Below are 16,989 nucleotides of genomic sequence, written 5' to 3'. Positions count from 1 at the left end.
CAAGGGGACTTCACGCCGAGAAATGGCATGGTCGAGAACCGACCTGACTGAGAAACAGTCCAGCTGAGAAACAGCTTCGTCGAGAAACGACCTCGGAATGGACACTTCTCTTTAGTTCTTCTTACAGAAACCGATGAACCATGTATACAGCGGACGTCAACGATGACTTTGCCAGAGTGCTGACTACACAAGTCGGTCGGATTCTTCAGTTTGACCCGGACACGAGTGGTTAGACCTGACAAGCCGGCCTTTTTCCACCGTTCCGGTACGTCTTCCAAGCAATCCCCTGGATAGAACTGGGCAAACCGACCTCAGTTCCCCAGCATGGCACTAACAAATCGCGAACCACGATCATTTGCTAACATAGCAGATCGTCAATCACGTTCTGCGACCAATGGAGCCAACAGAAACCCCAATCCGCGTTACATGGAACCGATCGTCAGTTACATGGTACAGATTACGCCATTGACCACGACCGGCTGCGAAGATTACTCCGGCCAACCGACTCTGGAGTGTAGACTGAGAGAATTACGCTAACATGGCGTGGAATACGTCGCTGCGTGTTCATCGTCGTGTTTGCCAAGCACCCGTGGCCAACCTCGGAACCGGGTAGCCGAGCAGCCTTCACCATTGTAAACAGCGGAAATCCCTCGGCCGAGCAGCCAACAGCGCAGAAAAATACTCGGATTAGACTATATGTACTTGAGCCGACCACAAACGTCGACTTTGTACTTCGCCAATAAAGCAGAGAAATTGCGGACACAGCTGTATTAACCGACCACAAAGGTCGGTTGTGCAAGCCGACCACGCAGGTCGGTTTCGGAAACGATAGCCAGATCAGATGGCAGAACCATGACTCGCTACCCTAGCCGTCCACACAGATCGACTAGGTACAGGGTAGCTGACCAGGGAAGTCGACATTATGGCCGACCACACAGGTCGACCGTAACGTCCAATAGATGCCAAGGAAACTCCTACCTCGCAGGACTCGGCCGCCCAGAGGCATGTCATTCGGATTAACCGGCCAACAGAAGCTCGGATCCGACCCAGAGGTAATGTCAGGACGCCTAACCGACCTCAAACGGAGGTCGGAAGTATACGACAACAAGTCGGAAAAGCGATCAGAAGATGGAAAATCGACCTCCTAACGGGAGGATTCAGCCTTTTGGCGGATGAACACACAGTTCATCCGACCTAAAGAAGTCGGAAATAGCCGACCTCGGAACATCGATATAGATAACCGACCTGAAGTCGGAGGTCGGAAGCGACCAAACGGAGGTCGGAAATGCGCGACAATAGGTCGGCAAAAGAATTAGAAGTTGGACATCGACCTCCAAGCGAAACATTCCAGCTTTTGGACGGATGGAAACATAGTCCATCCGACCTTGGGAAGTCGGACATAGCCGACCAAGGAATACCGATATCTATAACCGACCTCAAGTCGTAGGTCGGAAGTGACCAAACGGAGGTCGGAAGCGTACGACAAACGAGTCGGAAAAGCAACCAGAAGTGAGAAATCGACCTCTTAGCGGAAGAATTTAGCCTTTTGGCGGATGAAAACATAGTTCATCCGACCTAAGGAAGTCGGACATAGCCGACCTTGGAACACCATACAGATAACCGACCTCAAGTCGAAGGTCGGAAGTGACCAAACGCAGGTCGGAAGTATACGACAACAAGTCGGAAAAACGATTAGAAGTCGGATATCGACCTTCCTAGCGGAAGAATTCAGCTTTTGGACGGATGGAAATACAGTTCATCCGACCTCGGGAGGTCAGACATATAGCCGACCTGATATGGATAACCGACCTGAAGTCGGAGGTCGGAAGTGACCGAACAGAGATCGGAAGGATGAGACAACAAGTCGGTAAAGGCATGTGGAAGTCGAACACCGACTTCTTAACGGAAGATTTCCGCTTTGGGACGGATGAACACACAGTTCATCCGACCTGGGGAAGTCGGACATAGCCGACCGTAGAATACTGATATGGATAACCGACCTCAAATCGGAGGTCGGAAGTGACCAAACGGAGGTCGGAAATGCGCGACAACAAGTCGGCAAATACAACTAGAAGTCAGATACTGACCTCCTAACGGAAGAATTCAGTTTTGGGACGGATGAACACACAGTTCATCCGACCTTCCGAAGTCGACCTTGGACAACCGACCACAAGTCGGAAGTCGGATCTATTAACCGACCAATAAATGGTCGGTTAACCCAGTCAACGTGACGAAAGACGACGAGTAACTGTCTGCGGTGGACGAATTCGACTTGACGGAACTTGTTTGGCCCCACATGGGCATGTTATTGCAGGTTAACCCGAGTCGGCCACCGACGGATAGGACAACCGACCTTGACTACAGGTCGGATAACCACGGAACATACCGGATGGAAGTCGACTAGACACTTCCAATGAAGTAACCCATGATTTCCGACCGGACCTTCGAGCCAGTTCGACTCGGATTACTCCAAACCAGGCTCGTGGTAGCAGATTGAACGGTTTTAACCGACCACATTTGAACGGAATTGCTGTACATGACGACCACACAGGCCACATGATTTACATACAGCTTTTTCGGACCTGAACTTTCCGAATTCGGAACATAGCCGAATTACCCTCGCCGCCGGTCGACTTACCGGTAGGCCGACCTTGGTCAAACCGACCTCGGTCCTATTCCCCATTCAGAGAGGATGCCTCGGCATTTGCATCTGCAACAGTGCCTCTCTATCCCGAACGGACGGATACGAGTCGGAAGTAAGTGTTTAACCGTGCTTATCCGACCTCGGTGAATTTAACCGGTTACGACGGGTAACCCGGGAACCGATGCCCCGGACCCAACTTACCGGATGAAAGTGGACAGGAGACCCCGTGGAGACTCAATTGCCCCGTGGACGTCATCCTAGTCGGAATAGGACCCCAGGACAGATTTTTGCAATTTTTTAGCATTTTCCTAACAAACGGAATTGTATTTTTCTAGTCCGATCTCTTTGACAGATCTGTTTCGTAACCCCTTTTGCTCACTGAAATTGTGATTAAACTTTATTTCATACTTTCTTTCGCGCATAAACTTTCATTACATTTCTTTTACATTGCCAACAGAAGCAAGAAGCCAGCCAACAGACGCATCACCGGTCCAACGAAACGCCCGAGCGACTTCCGGATTCCTCAGCCGTGAGTGGCTTCCTCTCACGGGTTTGGAAGTGAAGATGGGACGGTCGACCAGACACCGGGCTCCCGCTGCCAGAGGACGCGTACCGGCGACCACACAATGGGTCCGACCGGAGAGTTGTGCGGTTCCGAGTCGGAGCATCCTTCGCAGGAGCTCGGATTCCCGCCCAGAGGCATGTCAGCGGCGGCAGCCTGCGCCTGGTGCGTACGGTCCACACAGGACGTACTTGCACCCATTGCATGCCGCTATCGCCTCTCTTGCTGTACGTACGTGTGCTGCTGCTGCACTGACTCATCCGCTGAAGCGGATATACGCAGCGCACACACTGAGCTGTACTTCTCTCTCGTTCCTCTCTCGCAGTACTACTCAGCGTTCGTACGCTCGCGTTGGATAGAGTCCAGTCTGCGCATCATCACACCGCTGATGGCACACAGCACGTGGTTGCCGCCAGCATTCTTCAACGCCTTGGCAGACGCTCAGGAACCCTGTTAGCACACACTTGCTACTTTTGGCCATCAGCGCCTTTGTTCTTGTTTACTGCTATTACGCAGCATTGTCAGCCTTTATTTGTCAATAAAGACACACTCGTGATCTCCTCGCCATTGTCTGTTACACTACCTTCACCAAATGAATACGCCCAAATTATTACAATAATAATTATCGTCGTGGTGTTTTTAACGAGGCAGTGTTACCACGTAAACCAACTAAAATACAGTTAAAAAATCAAAGTATTTTCCACTAATTAAAATATCAGAATGAATTTATTAGCAGACCGTTATTACGACAAAGAACGACTACATAACTAACGTTGTCATCGAGAACAATTTCTAAATAAGTGCCGGCCGAGCAGCTATCGCTACACTATCTCTACTACGATCGTCTGTTCAATCAGTGATAGACCGAACTACCGCAACTGTTCACTGCGCAAACCCGTTAGTTCAGCGGGTGACTATATTCTGGTTAAAATATTCTAGTTAAAATAGCCCACTATATTCTAGTTAAAATAGCCCGATAAGCCAGTGAGTGACCGAATTACCACTATGGACAGCTATGTGAGCAGTTGACCGAGCTTCCATTACTGTCCGATGCACAAAGCCCGGTGGGTGAGCGGGTGACCGAGCTACCAGTGCAGTCCGGCGCAGAAAGCCCGTCAGGTAAACGAGTGACCGAGTTACCACTACTGTCCGTACGTGCACAGAGCTAGCCCGGGAGGTGAGCGGGTGACCGAGCTGTCGCTACTGTCCAGTGTACAAAGCCCGTTAGGGAACGAGTGACCGAGTTGTCACTACTGTCCAGCGTACAAAGCCCGTTAGGGAGCGCGTACGTGACCTAGTTACCACTACGGTCCGTGCACAGAACCGAGTGACCGAGCTGTCATTACTGTACAGTGCACATGAGTGACCGAACTACGAGTCCACCACTGTAGTCCAGTTGACAAAGCCAACAGGTACGAATAAAAGCGATTAAAACAGAAACAGCCTCGGCTTCGCCTCCGCGAATCGACCACCCGTAGACCACAAGAAACGCAGAGGCGAAGCCGAGGTGACCGAGCTACCACTACTATCTCGTGCACAAAGCCCGCTCGGTAAACGAGTGCAAAGAACCCGGTAGGTGAGCGGGTGACCGAGCTACCACTGCTGTCCGGCGCAGAAAGCCCGTTTAAACGAGTGACCGAGTTACCACTTCTGTTCGTGCACAGAGCCCGGTAGGGGAGCGGGTGACCATGATATCGCAGCTCTTTACAGCAAAAAAACCAGAAACAACCCCTCTATCCGAAGTAGCAATTTGACGTACAGTAAATTATTTAGTTCAATCATAGCAATTTTTAGTTAGAATTAGGTTTACTCGGGTTTTTGCTTCCGGGCCAGGTTTCGACCCTACCCTATTTTTAAAAACAATTTATAACACCGTCAAACTTTTCTTTAACGTCCATATGACTTTCCTTTTGTATGCTGCAAAATTTGCTCTTTCCAATGAAACTAATATGACGTTAATCAGGCTTTGGCAGGATCCAGCACACCATGATGAACGAGAAGGCCATTTTGTTCAGCCACCCAGTACATAGATGCTATAATTCTTCCCGGTTGCTGAACAAAATGGCCCTCTGGCATTGCTAAGGCGCTGTGGGTCTATCCAGCGCCTGATTGGCATGTTTATTCGAAAGAGCAATAGATAAGAAAGGTTTGATTTTTTCGGGCTTATTTTTAAACAATGGGTGGTTTCGAACTTTCGAAGGATGTCCAAGAAACAAAAACTGGAACTTCAATGAACTCCGTGCTAAAAATTGTTTTTGTTTTTTTCTACTGTAAAGAAGTGCGACATTCTAATGACCGTGTTTGGCGATCGAAGAAGCAAAATATCTGATACTTCGAACATTTAATTCTCGTGAATCCGGTAGCAGGTGTTTTCAGTTTTGATAGCGATGCAAGCCATCCCTTCGAAACCTTGGTTTAACTGAAATTCAAACGAACTTCGAAATCAAATTTTTCTTATTAGGCGTTTGACATTGTTGATTTAGAGCAAGCCGATTGTTTAAATTCAACCCGTTTGCAAATAAAATAATTACAAATTTATATAGTACTTTATTAGTACTACTTAATACTTTAATAAATGTTTTAAGCAACTGGCACTGCTGTTATTCTCAAGAAAGCTTTAGCGAAGCCAGTTTTGCCGGAATCGGCATCGGAGGGACGATTTAAAAGATTTTTGTAAGAAAATGCACGTGACAGTTTCTGAAGATGCTGAATCTAATCTTTTTTATTAGGTTTTGGTTTTTCCGATCTCGATATTGCAGCTAAAGCTTTTTTTGTAGTTGTAATATAGATTTTATTCATTGATAACAGTAGTTCACGGATTAAGAATTATTAATAATTTATAGGAAAACGTAAAGGTCACGTTTACTGGCATTACCGACTATGCCGATTCTTGAATTCCTTTTTAAAAAGACAATAAAGGTATTCAAACGAAAGGCGGTAGGGTCAACAGGGAGGTCAACAAGGAGAACAAGACAGGATGATTCTGCAGGTGTGATTGTGACTACCAAACAAACGATGAAGTATTTTTTGTACAGAACTCAGTTTCCGGCTTCGCTTCGGTCTGATAGTGCTAGTCTAAAGCGGTGCACTTCCCTAGTTTATTTTTAGCTGTTTGGCAACTCTGCAGAGTAATAAATTTTGCTTTCGGGTTATTTTGGTGGCCTCATTGTTTTGTCTTGTTCCACTAATTTAGTAACTGGTCAGTTTTGTTAATCGTCTGATGTTCCGACTTTGCCCTCACGAGTCCGGAAATCTGGCTAGACTTTGCATTCGCGCAGAATGTGCACGAATTTACAGCTGATAAAATCGCTTGCCTATTTCAGCCAAGTTTCGTTTGGTTTTGCAAGATCTGGTGGTTTGTTAGGCGCAATCGCATACCAGGAGGGCGTGACCTTGCGGGTCAGTTACATTACAAAATTAACAAAGTTACTGGTTTGTATCATCTTCAACAGATCAAGTCAGAACTTCCGACGTAGCCTGGAGTGATCCAGAGAACTTGTTAGACGTTAGTCTGATTATAGAATGATCACAATAGGCTTACCCTGAGGCCAGAATCTTGTCCTCATCAGCAAATTTTAAAACTTTTAGCGGTATACCGTCTGCAAAAATAGTCAAAGCTCATGGATACCGCCAACTTGATCGGAATATGTGGTTTAACAGCACCGGTAATAATTTTGGCGTGGAATATCGGTGTTGCATGCGCACGCAGGGGCAAAAAACCAACGGTATGCGATAAATATAACTCTTAATGCAGCTGGTACGAAAACTTTACTGAAATTTGTGCCAAACACCAAAGGTAACGTACATCCGCACAACGTTAACTGCTGCTGAAGAGCGATGCAGCTGGTTCAAAACGATTTCTAAAATTATAGTGGAAAGTAGTCAATTATGCATAACATGTTAAAATTAATATCTGCGCAATCTGCTGGCAGTCGCTTCCCAATAGACGGATGCACTATATACCATGAGCTTTCGTTTTTTTTAGCGGGAATCATTTGTAACAGGAAAAGGACGTCACAATAATGTTTATTCACTTGAACAACCGGAAGTTATCGTTATTGGGTCGGGAGTTGTTGGATCTGCGGTTGCGACTGCGTTGGCTCGCGACGGCCGGTTTGTAACGGTTATCGAACGGGATTTAAATGAGCCGGACAGAATCGTTGGTGAACTTTTACAACCTGGCGGAGTGCGCGCTTTGCATCAGTTGGGATTGTCCAGTAAGTGGAAATGCCTGAAATAACTGCTGACCAGAACGTAGGCAGATGCATAAATACACAACACTGAATATACTCGTACCTATAAAGTATTAATTAATTAGGACTAAAATACATTAAGTACAGTACTTACTAGTAGGTCAATAATACAGCAACTTGTGCATGTGGAACAAACTGCTTTTTTTAACAACGTTTTGCGTGGTTTTCTTAAAGAAACAATTATATGAACAAAAAAAATATGCAATATCTTATTCACGAGTCGTTCACTTCTCTTATTCTCTCGACAGATTGTGTAGAAAACATTGACGCGCAAATAGTAAACGGATATGTGGTGCACGATCTGGAAACCGGAGCCCACGTGGAGATACCCTATCCGACATTTGGCAGCCAGAAGCAACAAGGAAGGTCATTTCATCACGGGCGGTTTGTCCAAAATCTGCGCGGATTAGCTCAGGACGAGCCTAGGTATCTCAGTATGCTCTAAAGCAAATTGTCCCTACAGAGTATAACTACTCTGTATAAAGCGGTTTATCCAGCTAATTACATAACGGTAAATTCTTAGAATTCGAATGATCGAAGCGAATGTCGTTAACCTGTTGGAATCCGAGGATTCTGATCGCATTACTGGAGTCGAATACAAACTGCGCGATTCTGAGCAGACATCCCGTTTAACTGCTCCACTGACCATCGTGTGCGATGGACATTTTTCTCGATTTCGGCAGAAGCTGGTACGCGAAAATGTCCAGGTGTCCTCACATTTTGTGGGGCTGCTGATGGAGAAATGTCCCCAGTACTTGCCTTTACACGCTGAACTGGTTCTCGGTAATCCATCACCGGTTCTAATCTACTGCATATCTGAACAACACACCAGAGTGCTGGTCGACGTTCAAGGCAAACTACCCAAAAATATGCCGGACTTTATGGTATCGGAAATCGCACCGCAGTTGCCTGGTCAGTGCGTCACGAGAGTTAATAACCTGTTCACAAACCAAAAAAATGGATGATTTTACGCGTAACAATCCAAAACGTGTTGTCGCGATTATTCGAACAGTAATTTTGCTTAGCTGAACATGCAAAACATTAAGGGCAAGCCGAAACATATTCGCATTGCAGACCACATTCGGCAGCCGTTTCTGGATGCTGTATCAAGCGGTACTCGCATTCGCAGCATGCCTTCATCATTTCTCCCGCCGCGACCGCATTATCGTCTCGGTGCGATTATTCTAGGCGATGCGTATAACATGCGACATCCGCTGACAGGAGGCGGGATGTCCGTTGGACTGCACGATGTGATCCTGTGGCGGAACGCTCTGCGGAATGTAGCGGACTGCGCCGATGTCTACGCCGTTCGTAAAGCTCAGACTCTCTTTCACCGGCAGCGGAAGAACAATCACGCCTTTGTCGTCAACGTACTAGCGCAAGCGTTGTACGCACTGTTTTCAGCTAGCGATAGTAGGTGATCTGATAAACAATTTATGGTCGGTTATATTTTTTCTGAATAGCAGTGATTATTCAGAGCTTCTTTTTTGATAATTTGCTCCAGGATACCTACACAGTTTGAGGAAAGCCTGCTTCGAATACTTCAAACTTGGCGGGGAATGTGTCGCCGGTCCTGTTGGATTATTATCAGTGTGAGTCATACTTTGATTCAACTTAACAGTCATATTTTCATATGCGCAGTGGACGCAGTTTTTCATTCTTGCGATTACTGAAAACGATTTTTGGATCTAGTCTCAACCCAAGTCCTTGGAAGCTACTAGGACACTTCTTTGCTGTGGCCTTTTATGCCGTATATTGCAATTACCGGGACATTCGATCTTTTCGCTCCTTGCGAAGGTTTATGTTGTACCCCTTAGGAATCGTGTCCAAAGCATGTTCTGTTATTTTTCCACTGATTTGGTCAGAAATCAAAACAATTGTTGTCTACTAAAACTTTCGGATGCTGGATTTCACTTCTTGTCTACAAAAATTTTCGGTTGCAGGATTTGCAGCCTATACGGCTTTCGATTAGCATACGGTTACATTCAAGTTGAGTGGCGCAACTTTTCTTGACTTATATGCTGCGATTTGCGACGTTTTTTTTTAATTTGCCGTAGTTGCCGATATTTAAGTCAAAAATACTTCGTACCTCATTCATTCAAAAATTCCTCATAAACTTGACTTGAATCAGTGAACCCGAGTAAACGCTATACAACTGAGTGCAAATAATTTCTAGTTCATGAAGAAACTCCAAGAAAATGTGTTCTTCACAGTCGATCAGGCACTACAAATAATTATAACGGATCACATAGTCCTCCCAAATCCATAACCGCAACCGACAACAGGTGCACACTGCATGCCTCTCCTTTACGCACAAATTTCCTGTTTTGGGCCTTGTGAACTTCAATGGCATGAATCACATGTCGGATTCCGGTACTAGTAATTCAGGAAATCCGTCAACAAATGAAGCATCTCTGTAAGGAAAATGCCCATCGGAATTCCAACGATCGGATAACGAGTGGTGGTGTCCAGCCTGCGAAAATTAACTTCAAACCAAGAAAAAAAAGCACAGGCTCACAACGGACACGGGATAGCACTCATCATAGCAGATAGCAAAATATAGCGCTTACGCTGGGATGCGATATATCACGACTTCCGCCCTCACACTTATCAGCATCCGATGCATCAGTTCCTAAAAGGAGTGCGAAAAATGTGATATAAAAAGTTCGTATATTATACCACTAACTTACGCCGACGAAATCCAAGCAACAAGGCAGCCTCCTGTTCATCTTCCGCACAAAGCCCGCCATTTATGTGGAACAGGCTGGGAAATTCCTCCAAGATTAAATCTCGCACTTGTTCTGTAACAAGCCAATTTTTGTTAATTGAATGTTCGAACCACTTCCTTGCACCCCTATTCGTACCCCTTGTCTCGCTGTCGTTGTTGTCTGGCTTCCGTTGTGCGTGAAATGTCCGGACATGGTACGAAAGCCCATTTCGTGATCGGTAAAACCTGTTGCACTCATTGCATCTACAAACAAACGACTCAAAGCAATTATTAAAACCGTGTTCGATCCTCATTGTGCTTTACCGAAACGACGCGGGATCACTGTGGATGTTAATCACATGCTTGAGCGCAGTTGAGTATTCAGCAAATTTGCTTTCACAACCGGGGTGAGAGCAGCAGTAGAGTTTTTCGCCTATCAAAAAACAGAAAATTATAAGCACCAAATTTCAAACAAATAACGAAACAATGCAATATAATCAATTATAATGACAGAATAATTTTGACCCAGTACTGACAGATTCTCAAAGACGACATGAAGGAACAGTATATTACATAATTCAAATGAAAATTTGTATCATTATTAGGCAAATGATTCCAGATGCAATTTGGAAATGTCAGTAATTTCAAAATGCTTTTTTCAAGCCTTAAATATGAAGGCATTATTTCCACTATTAAATTTACGCATTCTCATTTAAACAATTGGCCAGTGACTTTTTACTACTTACCGCTGTGCGTCCGGAGATGATTATTAAAATTTGTTAAATATCCGAATTCTTTGGAACATGTTGCGCACTTGTACCGTTTTTCATCTGCAAACAATAGTTCAATAACGATATCACGCCAATAAACAATCACACCAGAAGTATGCCCACACACAAAGCAAGTTCTCTTACTAAGATGGACAACTTTTTCATGGACTTTCAAAGTTGCGGAGGTGGTAAAGGATTTTCCACACTGTGCAACTTGGCATTTAAATCTCTTTTCGCCCGTATGCATTCGCAGGTGTCGCAGAAGATCGCTTTTCGTGCGAAAAGCTTTCTTGCACATTTCCACAGTGCATGGATAAGGTTTTTCGCCAGTATGACGACGATAGTGTCTTCGCATGGATTCCTGGGTTTTGAGCAATTTTCCACAAACATCGCAAGGAGGTATTACCTGACGATCAACGCGCATCTTCTTGATACAGACTTGGCAATACCGAAAATAACTTGCGCGCAAAATTCAAACCCTACCGCTTTCTGAGCTTTCGATCGCTTTTCCTGATCACAGTTGTCAGATAAAACAGACATCTTCGACCGATAGAGTCCGTATTCGCGGGTTGTACGTTCTTTCGCGCAGGGAGCTGATTCCTTTGATGCTGACGGCATTTGGCGATCATCGGGATTATCCATCATTATTCCTAAATTTTACGCTAATCGTTAAAGGTTAAAAATCCCCTTCCAATCGTATTTTAGCAGTGTGACTGCGCTACACATATATATTCAGAAAATTTCGCAATCAACCGGAAAAATTAGAAAACAAGTAAAACAAGAGAATGGAAAATTTTGCGTCCAGTCTCCACACTCCGCAGTCCGCAGTCCACAGGGAAGTTTGGTTTCAAATCCGTGGTTGACAAAGACAACTGCAACCCCCCCAAAGAGGGCGGCAGCTTACATCTTATTCAATAGGATTTCATCAGATTCATTTCTTGACTACTACTTGGGAGTCTGAAAGAGATTTATGCTTGTCCCCTTTGAGTTTTTAGAAAAGTCTAAAAAATGAGATCTCGCGCAAAATTTGATTCGACGCTTCTTGTTTCCCGGATATGTAGCTGGAGTCGGTTTTACTGCTGTTTTTAATAAATATTTTGGCGTTGTTTGCGGGAATACGATCATATGCACATAAATCCTTCAACAATCTGAAACTCGGCTCAGCCTTTTCGTGGGTTTTCTTGGTCGTATCTTGTTGTACAGTGCACAGACAGTAACAGTACATCCTGTCGGAGTTAATTATACGTTGTCGTCTGGGTTCGCCATCCTGCAGATTCTTGGATCGAATCCAAAGTTAACGATGTTTCGCGGGCTGGTAAGTCTCCTGTCACAGATTACTATACTTAGGTTTTAACAGTACTTCACTGTACTTGTTAACTTGTAGAATGTAGCCTAACTAGTAAACTACTGTATGTTTCTTTGGACGACAGCTGATTGAGAAATCTAATGTTTGTTACAGTTTGTAGAAACTCCGCACAGTACTGCTGAGGAATGCCATTCACTTGAGAACGCGATAGTATAGATATTTCGCATAAATTCGCATCCTTTTGTAGATAATGTTTTCTTTGGGCCTGTATGCTGGTATCTACGTATCGCAGAATTATGAGGTGAGTCGTGACCACTTGAATCTAACTATTGTTAAAATTTTTTAAGCAGTTGCCTTTGATAGATATTGGTATATGGCTTCCACAGAAAGACAATAATTAAACAATAATCTCGCTTCGCAAATTTGGATAAAAACAGATGGCGTTTTTTCCAAAATGTTTGTATATTATTACTGTATGCGATTTATGCCAGTGTGCTGAAAATTAATCAACAGAATTTTAACGTTACTTAAATAAACTGTGCACGCTACCGGCTATCTGTTCTGGCGGCTAGGCGGCTGCGTACCGTACTTCTAACCGAAAGTATTAATTCTGGTGTATTTCATTACAGTACCTTAATTTTCGTTTCCGGTTGTAGAGAAATAACAAAGAATTAATTATTGCATACCTCGTTGCGTGCATAATTTTTTACTGAAATAGTATACGAGGTACCTATGTTGTGCATGACTGTTCATACAATGCAAATATTTCAAAATGTTGAAGTGTATAGAGTCACCGCTACAGGTAAAGTTCATCTGAATCGTTTTAGGTGCCAAGGCTGGATCATCCCAGCGAAATCTGGGCCAAAGTAACGGATTTTATGGAATCCCATAAAAAATCCGACGTTCCACCAAGATAGCTACGCGCTTATTCCTTGAACGGAAATTGGTGATACCCTGGTAGAATTGTGGCGTGAATCCGATTACTGTTGAAAAAACACAAGCTGTACATTTCGTTTGCCAGTTTTGATTGAAAACTGTCCCGAGATGGGTCGAACTTTGTTGTAACTAAAGAGCGTCTGCAGTTTGCACATATTTATTTTGTAAGAGCGTCTGCAGTTTGCACATATTTTGTGAGTTCGTTTTTTTGGCTTCTACATGCTGTGATCTAGCAATTTGCCCCTAGTTCTGTGTTAAAAATTGGCTGAAAAGTTAAACTTATGTTAATTGTGTTTTACCTACACATTGTGTGAATGTTGACAATGTTTTCGACGAAATGGCAGAATAATAATTAATTCATTGCATTGGCTGCACTTGAATTATCTCTGGCTGTTTTAAATTTTACATGCACAGTACACTACTATGCAAATAGGGAAATTATTCCACACCGCACACATGAACTGAACATAAGTATAATATATCTATATACATATTATGTAATATTGAAGATAGCATCATTTTGTGTAACTGAGCACATCTATATGATAAAATGAAATTGTGCATTTTCTTTTGGAGAATGCTCCGGGCACCACGTTTTACCTCACAAAACGCCGCACACCACCTTTCATCACCACCATGGTAGTGTGCGGAGCCTTCCCCTTTTCTTTTTCCAAAAGTGTATAGAGTCATTTCGATCTTCAGATGTTGAATTGTGTGCGTAATTAGATTCGTTTTATAATGACATATGTAGATTAATATAGTTAGCATAAATGAGAGGTCAACTCGCACTATTATTTCTCTTAACTATTTACAACTATAATGCGGCATCGCAGGCATCCCATTTAACATAAAAGCAACATTATGCGCATTACATGACACGGTCGCGAGCCGTATGCCCGGCTAAGGCTCGAATAACATCTTGTTTTTTATAATCGTCCGGATACATTTCTTTTAAAGCAGGTTGGGGAACAAGAAACATTCCATCAAAACTATTAAAGAATGCCCAGAGAACAATGTTTGTGTGCAAATGCGCCTGGACTTGGATTGGAATATTGTCAACTACGGTCATCTTCGCGGCAAGTTTTGCGCAGGCGGGCGGAACATACGGGTCATTTTCATGAGGAGAGTCGAGGCACAACAGGCAGTAACGGATACGTTGAGCGCCTCCTTCATCAGAAACGCCAGCTTTTCTTGATGATTTCCAATTAACTATTACGGCTAAGTGATCCACGCTGTCGTCCTCGATATCCAGTATAAAACTTCGATATTTCATGCTGACTACGGTGCCAACAGGCAACGTGCATTCAGATTCGTACGTCGCCGGGGAATTTCGCACAGGCCGCTCACTGTGAGCGTTCGTATCAGTTGTAGCTTGCATTCTGCAATAATCAGCGAAAAATCCGAAATTAGATGGACTTATTTCGCCGAATAGTGCACGCTGATCCTTCACAAAAATTCCTCCATACGACTCTGATCTTTTTGCTACAGCGCGGGCAATGCAAGTGTCCGGCTGATGGAAGTCGCTAGTTAAATAGTCATGTAGATGATCAACGAGGCCTGTACTTGCAAGCGATGCTATTCTTAACTCCCGAACCGTTCCGAATGATTCGTATATTCCATCAAACAAATTTTTATGCAGAGCAGCCGCCAAGACAGCATAATCGCAGAAGATTTCGGGAAAACGTCCATTTTGCCGGTAAGGCAAACACAAATGATCGCGTCCTTCAACAGTAAAACAAGGCAGCACAATGTAAATTTTATTCCGATATGTATCCTGGCTGCCTTCTGGATTCGTAGCTGCAATATTCAGCCATAATTTCCTTAGCGTTACAGCAATGTTATCGCGGGCAAGGAAACATTTGGCTAAAAACGTAAAGGTCAAAATCGACGGACAGGTTTCCACAACGGCAGTGTAAGGAAAGTTGCAAATTGCACCACTTGCTATTGCGAGTTCATCGGGCAGGAGATCCGTTCCCATTTCCTGCACAGCCTGACTTATCCACGATATCACAAGTTGGATAAAATCCATGCCTTGAACTGGGTAATGTTTCCGTTGAGCCATAAGCTTTCGGACCCGTGATGCGGCTTTCCACACGTTCGAATAAAATTTACCGACTACATCCGAACATAACGGATAGCAGGCTTGTAAAAAATTCAAGCAAACAAAAAATTCATCGCACGTTCCACCAAATGCGTGCAAGTCGTCGCTTGCAATTTGAGATAACACGGAGAGAAATCCCGAGCAAATTTCCATAGTTGACACCTTAGTCTGGCACATCCGCATAAGTTGCACGCCGTGATTTATTGTCCCAGTGTGCGCCAAGTTTGTCTTTTTTTCGGCTGAAACAAAATAGGTGTGCAAGTGTGCAACGAAATGCATTAGTAAATTCTGAATCAAGGTATTTTATGCTTTGCCTTTAAAACCGGTCAGTAAATTAGACGTATCAAAACTTAATTAAAGTAATGTTAGTAATCTGTATGCATAACACACTTACAGAGAATTAATTCTCTGAGTCAACTTCGCGAAGTTGCTTCAAAGCTAAACTTAATAATATATTATAAACTTATTGAAGTTATAAACAATCAAGACTTGTCGTCAATGTTATGACTTACATATCGTGAGATTTTCGATATTTTCTCGGCAAGCATCCAAAATTAGCCAACCCGCAGCAACAGTACTAGTCACGATATGATCGCCATTTTCACCCAACCAATATGGATTCGTAATTTTGCCGGACCGAAGAAGAAGCTCCGTCATACGATGCTGCACTTGACCGCATTTCTGAAGTCTAAACGTCTCAGAATTATCAGTGTTTAAAGCTCCGGACATTTGCATCACAAAGGAAGTAACTACGGCAGCCGGTCCATAATGACACTCCGTACATATTTTGCACTGATCCACATCCTCCGGCACTGAACTGACCTTGTGGAAGTTGTAATCCAGTGCAGTGTTGAGTACACCGGCATTGGGCGATCTGGTTTCCCGCTCGCTGCGGGGATAGCGTATATCGCCTGGGTCAGAATCCAGCCAATGAGTAATCAGCCTGTCCTGCTGATGGCCAGCCGTTTCCAGATAAGAATACATGGCGTCAGTTCGCATGGCACGCAGTACTGGACCGATTTCTTTACCAATTTCATAACGTGTCTGCAGCAGCGAGTACCAGTCAATTTTTCGGCAGAATTTATTGGTCGGATACTGCACAAAAATGCGGTACAGATCAGGATATAAGCGCCTGAATTTCTTCTCCCACAGCGTTTCTGAATAATTTGCCGACGCGACAAAGCACTTCACCGTTTGATCATTCGGTGCTAATACACGTATCGTGGATACCATATCGCGGAACGACAACGAATTCTGCAGGATAATATGCTCCATAAGCTCCCATGGCAAATCTAAAAATCCTGGACATGATGGCGAGTGGACGCCGGAATCCATAGTTGTTACTTGTTAACACAAACAAAACTGCGCGGACCGGACGAGAGCACTGATCACACTACTACTAAGCAATTTAGGCTAATCGGGGCAAAACGTGATACATTATTATGTACCTGTAAATCTAGGCCTGTTCTCGAAGTGCTCCCAAAATTTCCGTTTTGTATGGGCGAATGCTGCAGCTTATTCATGTAAAGCTAAAAGCAGTAGATCTTGCTTTTGCCTTGGGCATCGTAGGAAGTAATAGCGCAACGATTCAGAACAGGTAAGTACTGTATGTACTGCTGGCTCACTTGTCAGTAGAAACAACACGGTACTTCACAGCAAGCCTGTGTATGTTTGTGAGTGTTTTTGATACCGCACACGTGCATTTTCCAA

General features: G+C 44.1%; 3 protein-coding genes and 1 long non-coding RNA gene across 5 annotated transcripts; 2 read left to right on the top strand and 2 right to left on the bottom strand.

Annotated features, from left to right (window-relative positions):
• The first annotated feature begins 6,638 nt into the window (after positions 1–6,638).
• On the top strand, positions 6,639–9,552 carry LOC129597136 (squalene monooxygenase-like). Of its 2 annotated transcripts, XM_055494582.1 has the most exons (8): positions 6,639–6,931; positions 7,192–7,423; positions 7,708–7,885; positions 7,983–8,371; positions 8,534–8,572; positions 8,648–8,872; positions 8,964–9,051; positions 9,152–9,552. In XM_055494582.1, exons 1-8 carry the CDS (start codon positions 6,827–6,829, stop codon positions 9,348–9,350), a joined length of 1,455 nt encoding a protein of 484 aa, XP_055350557.1. In that variant the 5' UTR covers positions 6,639–6,826; the 3' UTR covers positions 9,351–9,552. The 2 variants fall into 2 exon arrangements, with proteins under 2 accessions (XP_055350557.1, XP_055350556.1); XM_055494581.1 differs by having other exon boundaries at positions 8,534–8,872.
• Positions 9,494–11,749, bottom strand: LOC129597140 (zinc finger protein 135-like). The gene is made up of 8 exons (XM_055494587.1): positions 11,420–11,749; positions 11,081–11,342; positions 10,913–10,996; positions 10,491–10,599; positions 10,324–10,430; positions 10,150–10,260; positions 10,030–10,091; positions 9,494–9,932 (listed from the first exon to the last, which is right to left on the bottom strand). Exons 1-8 carry the CDS (start codon positions 11,579–11,581, stop codon positions 9,816–9,818), a joined length of 1,014 nt encoding a protein of 337 aa, XP_055350562.1. The 5' UTR covers positions 11,582–11,749; the 3' UTR covers positions 9,494–9,815.
• Positions 11,750–11,880: 131 nt separating this feature from the next.
• On the top strand, positions 11,881–13,541 carry LOC129597143 (uncharacterized). The gene is made up of 3 exons (XR_008691524.1): positions 11,881–12,251; positions 12,490–12,543; positions 13,070–13,541. It is a non-coding gene; the product is annotated as an uncharacterized LOC129597143 (long non-coding RNA).
• Positions 13,542–13,966: 425 nt separating this feature from the next.
• LOC129597134 (uncharacterized) lies at positions 13,967–16,989 on the bottom strand. Its single transcript, XM_055494579.1, has 2 exons — positions 15,792–16,989; positions 13,967–15,518 (listed from the first exon to the last, which is right to left on the bottom strand). The coding sequence occupies exons 1-2, from the start codon at positions 16,612–16,614 to the stop codon at positions 14,047–14,049; spliced, it is 2,295 nt and encodes a 764-aa protein (XP_055350554.1). The 5' UTR covers positions 16,615–16,989; the 3' UTR covers positions 13,967–14,046.

Source organism: Paramacrobiotus metropolitanus, unplaced genomic scaffold (assembly GCF_019649055.1).
Source record: "Paramacrobiotus metropolitanus isolate TYO unplaced genomic scaffold, Prichtersi_v1.0 Parri_scaffold0000100, whole genome shotgun sequence".
Classification (NCBI taxonomy): domain Eukaryota; kingdom Metazoa; phylum Tardigrada; class Eutardigrada; order Parachela; family Macrobiotidae; genus Paramacrobiotus; species Paramacrobiotus metropolitanus.
Note: the sequence above shows the minus strand (reverse complement) of the source record. Positions and strands in the feature narration are given on the sequence as shown.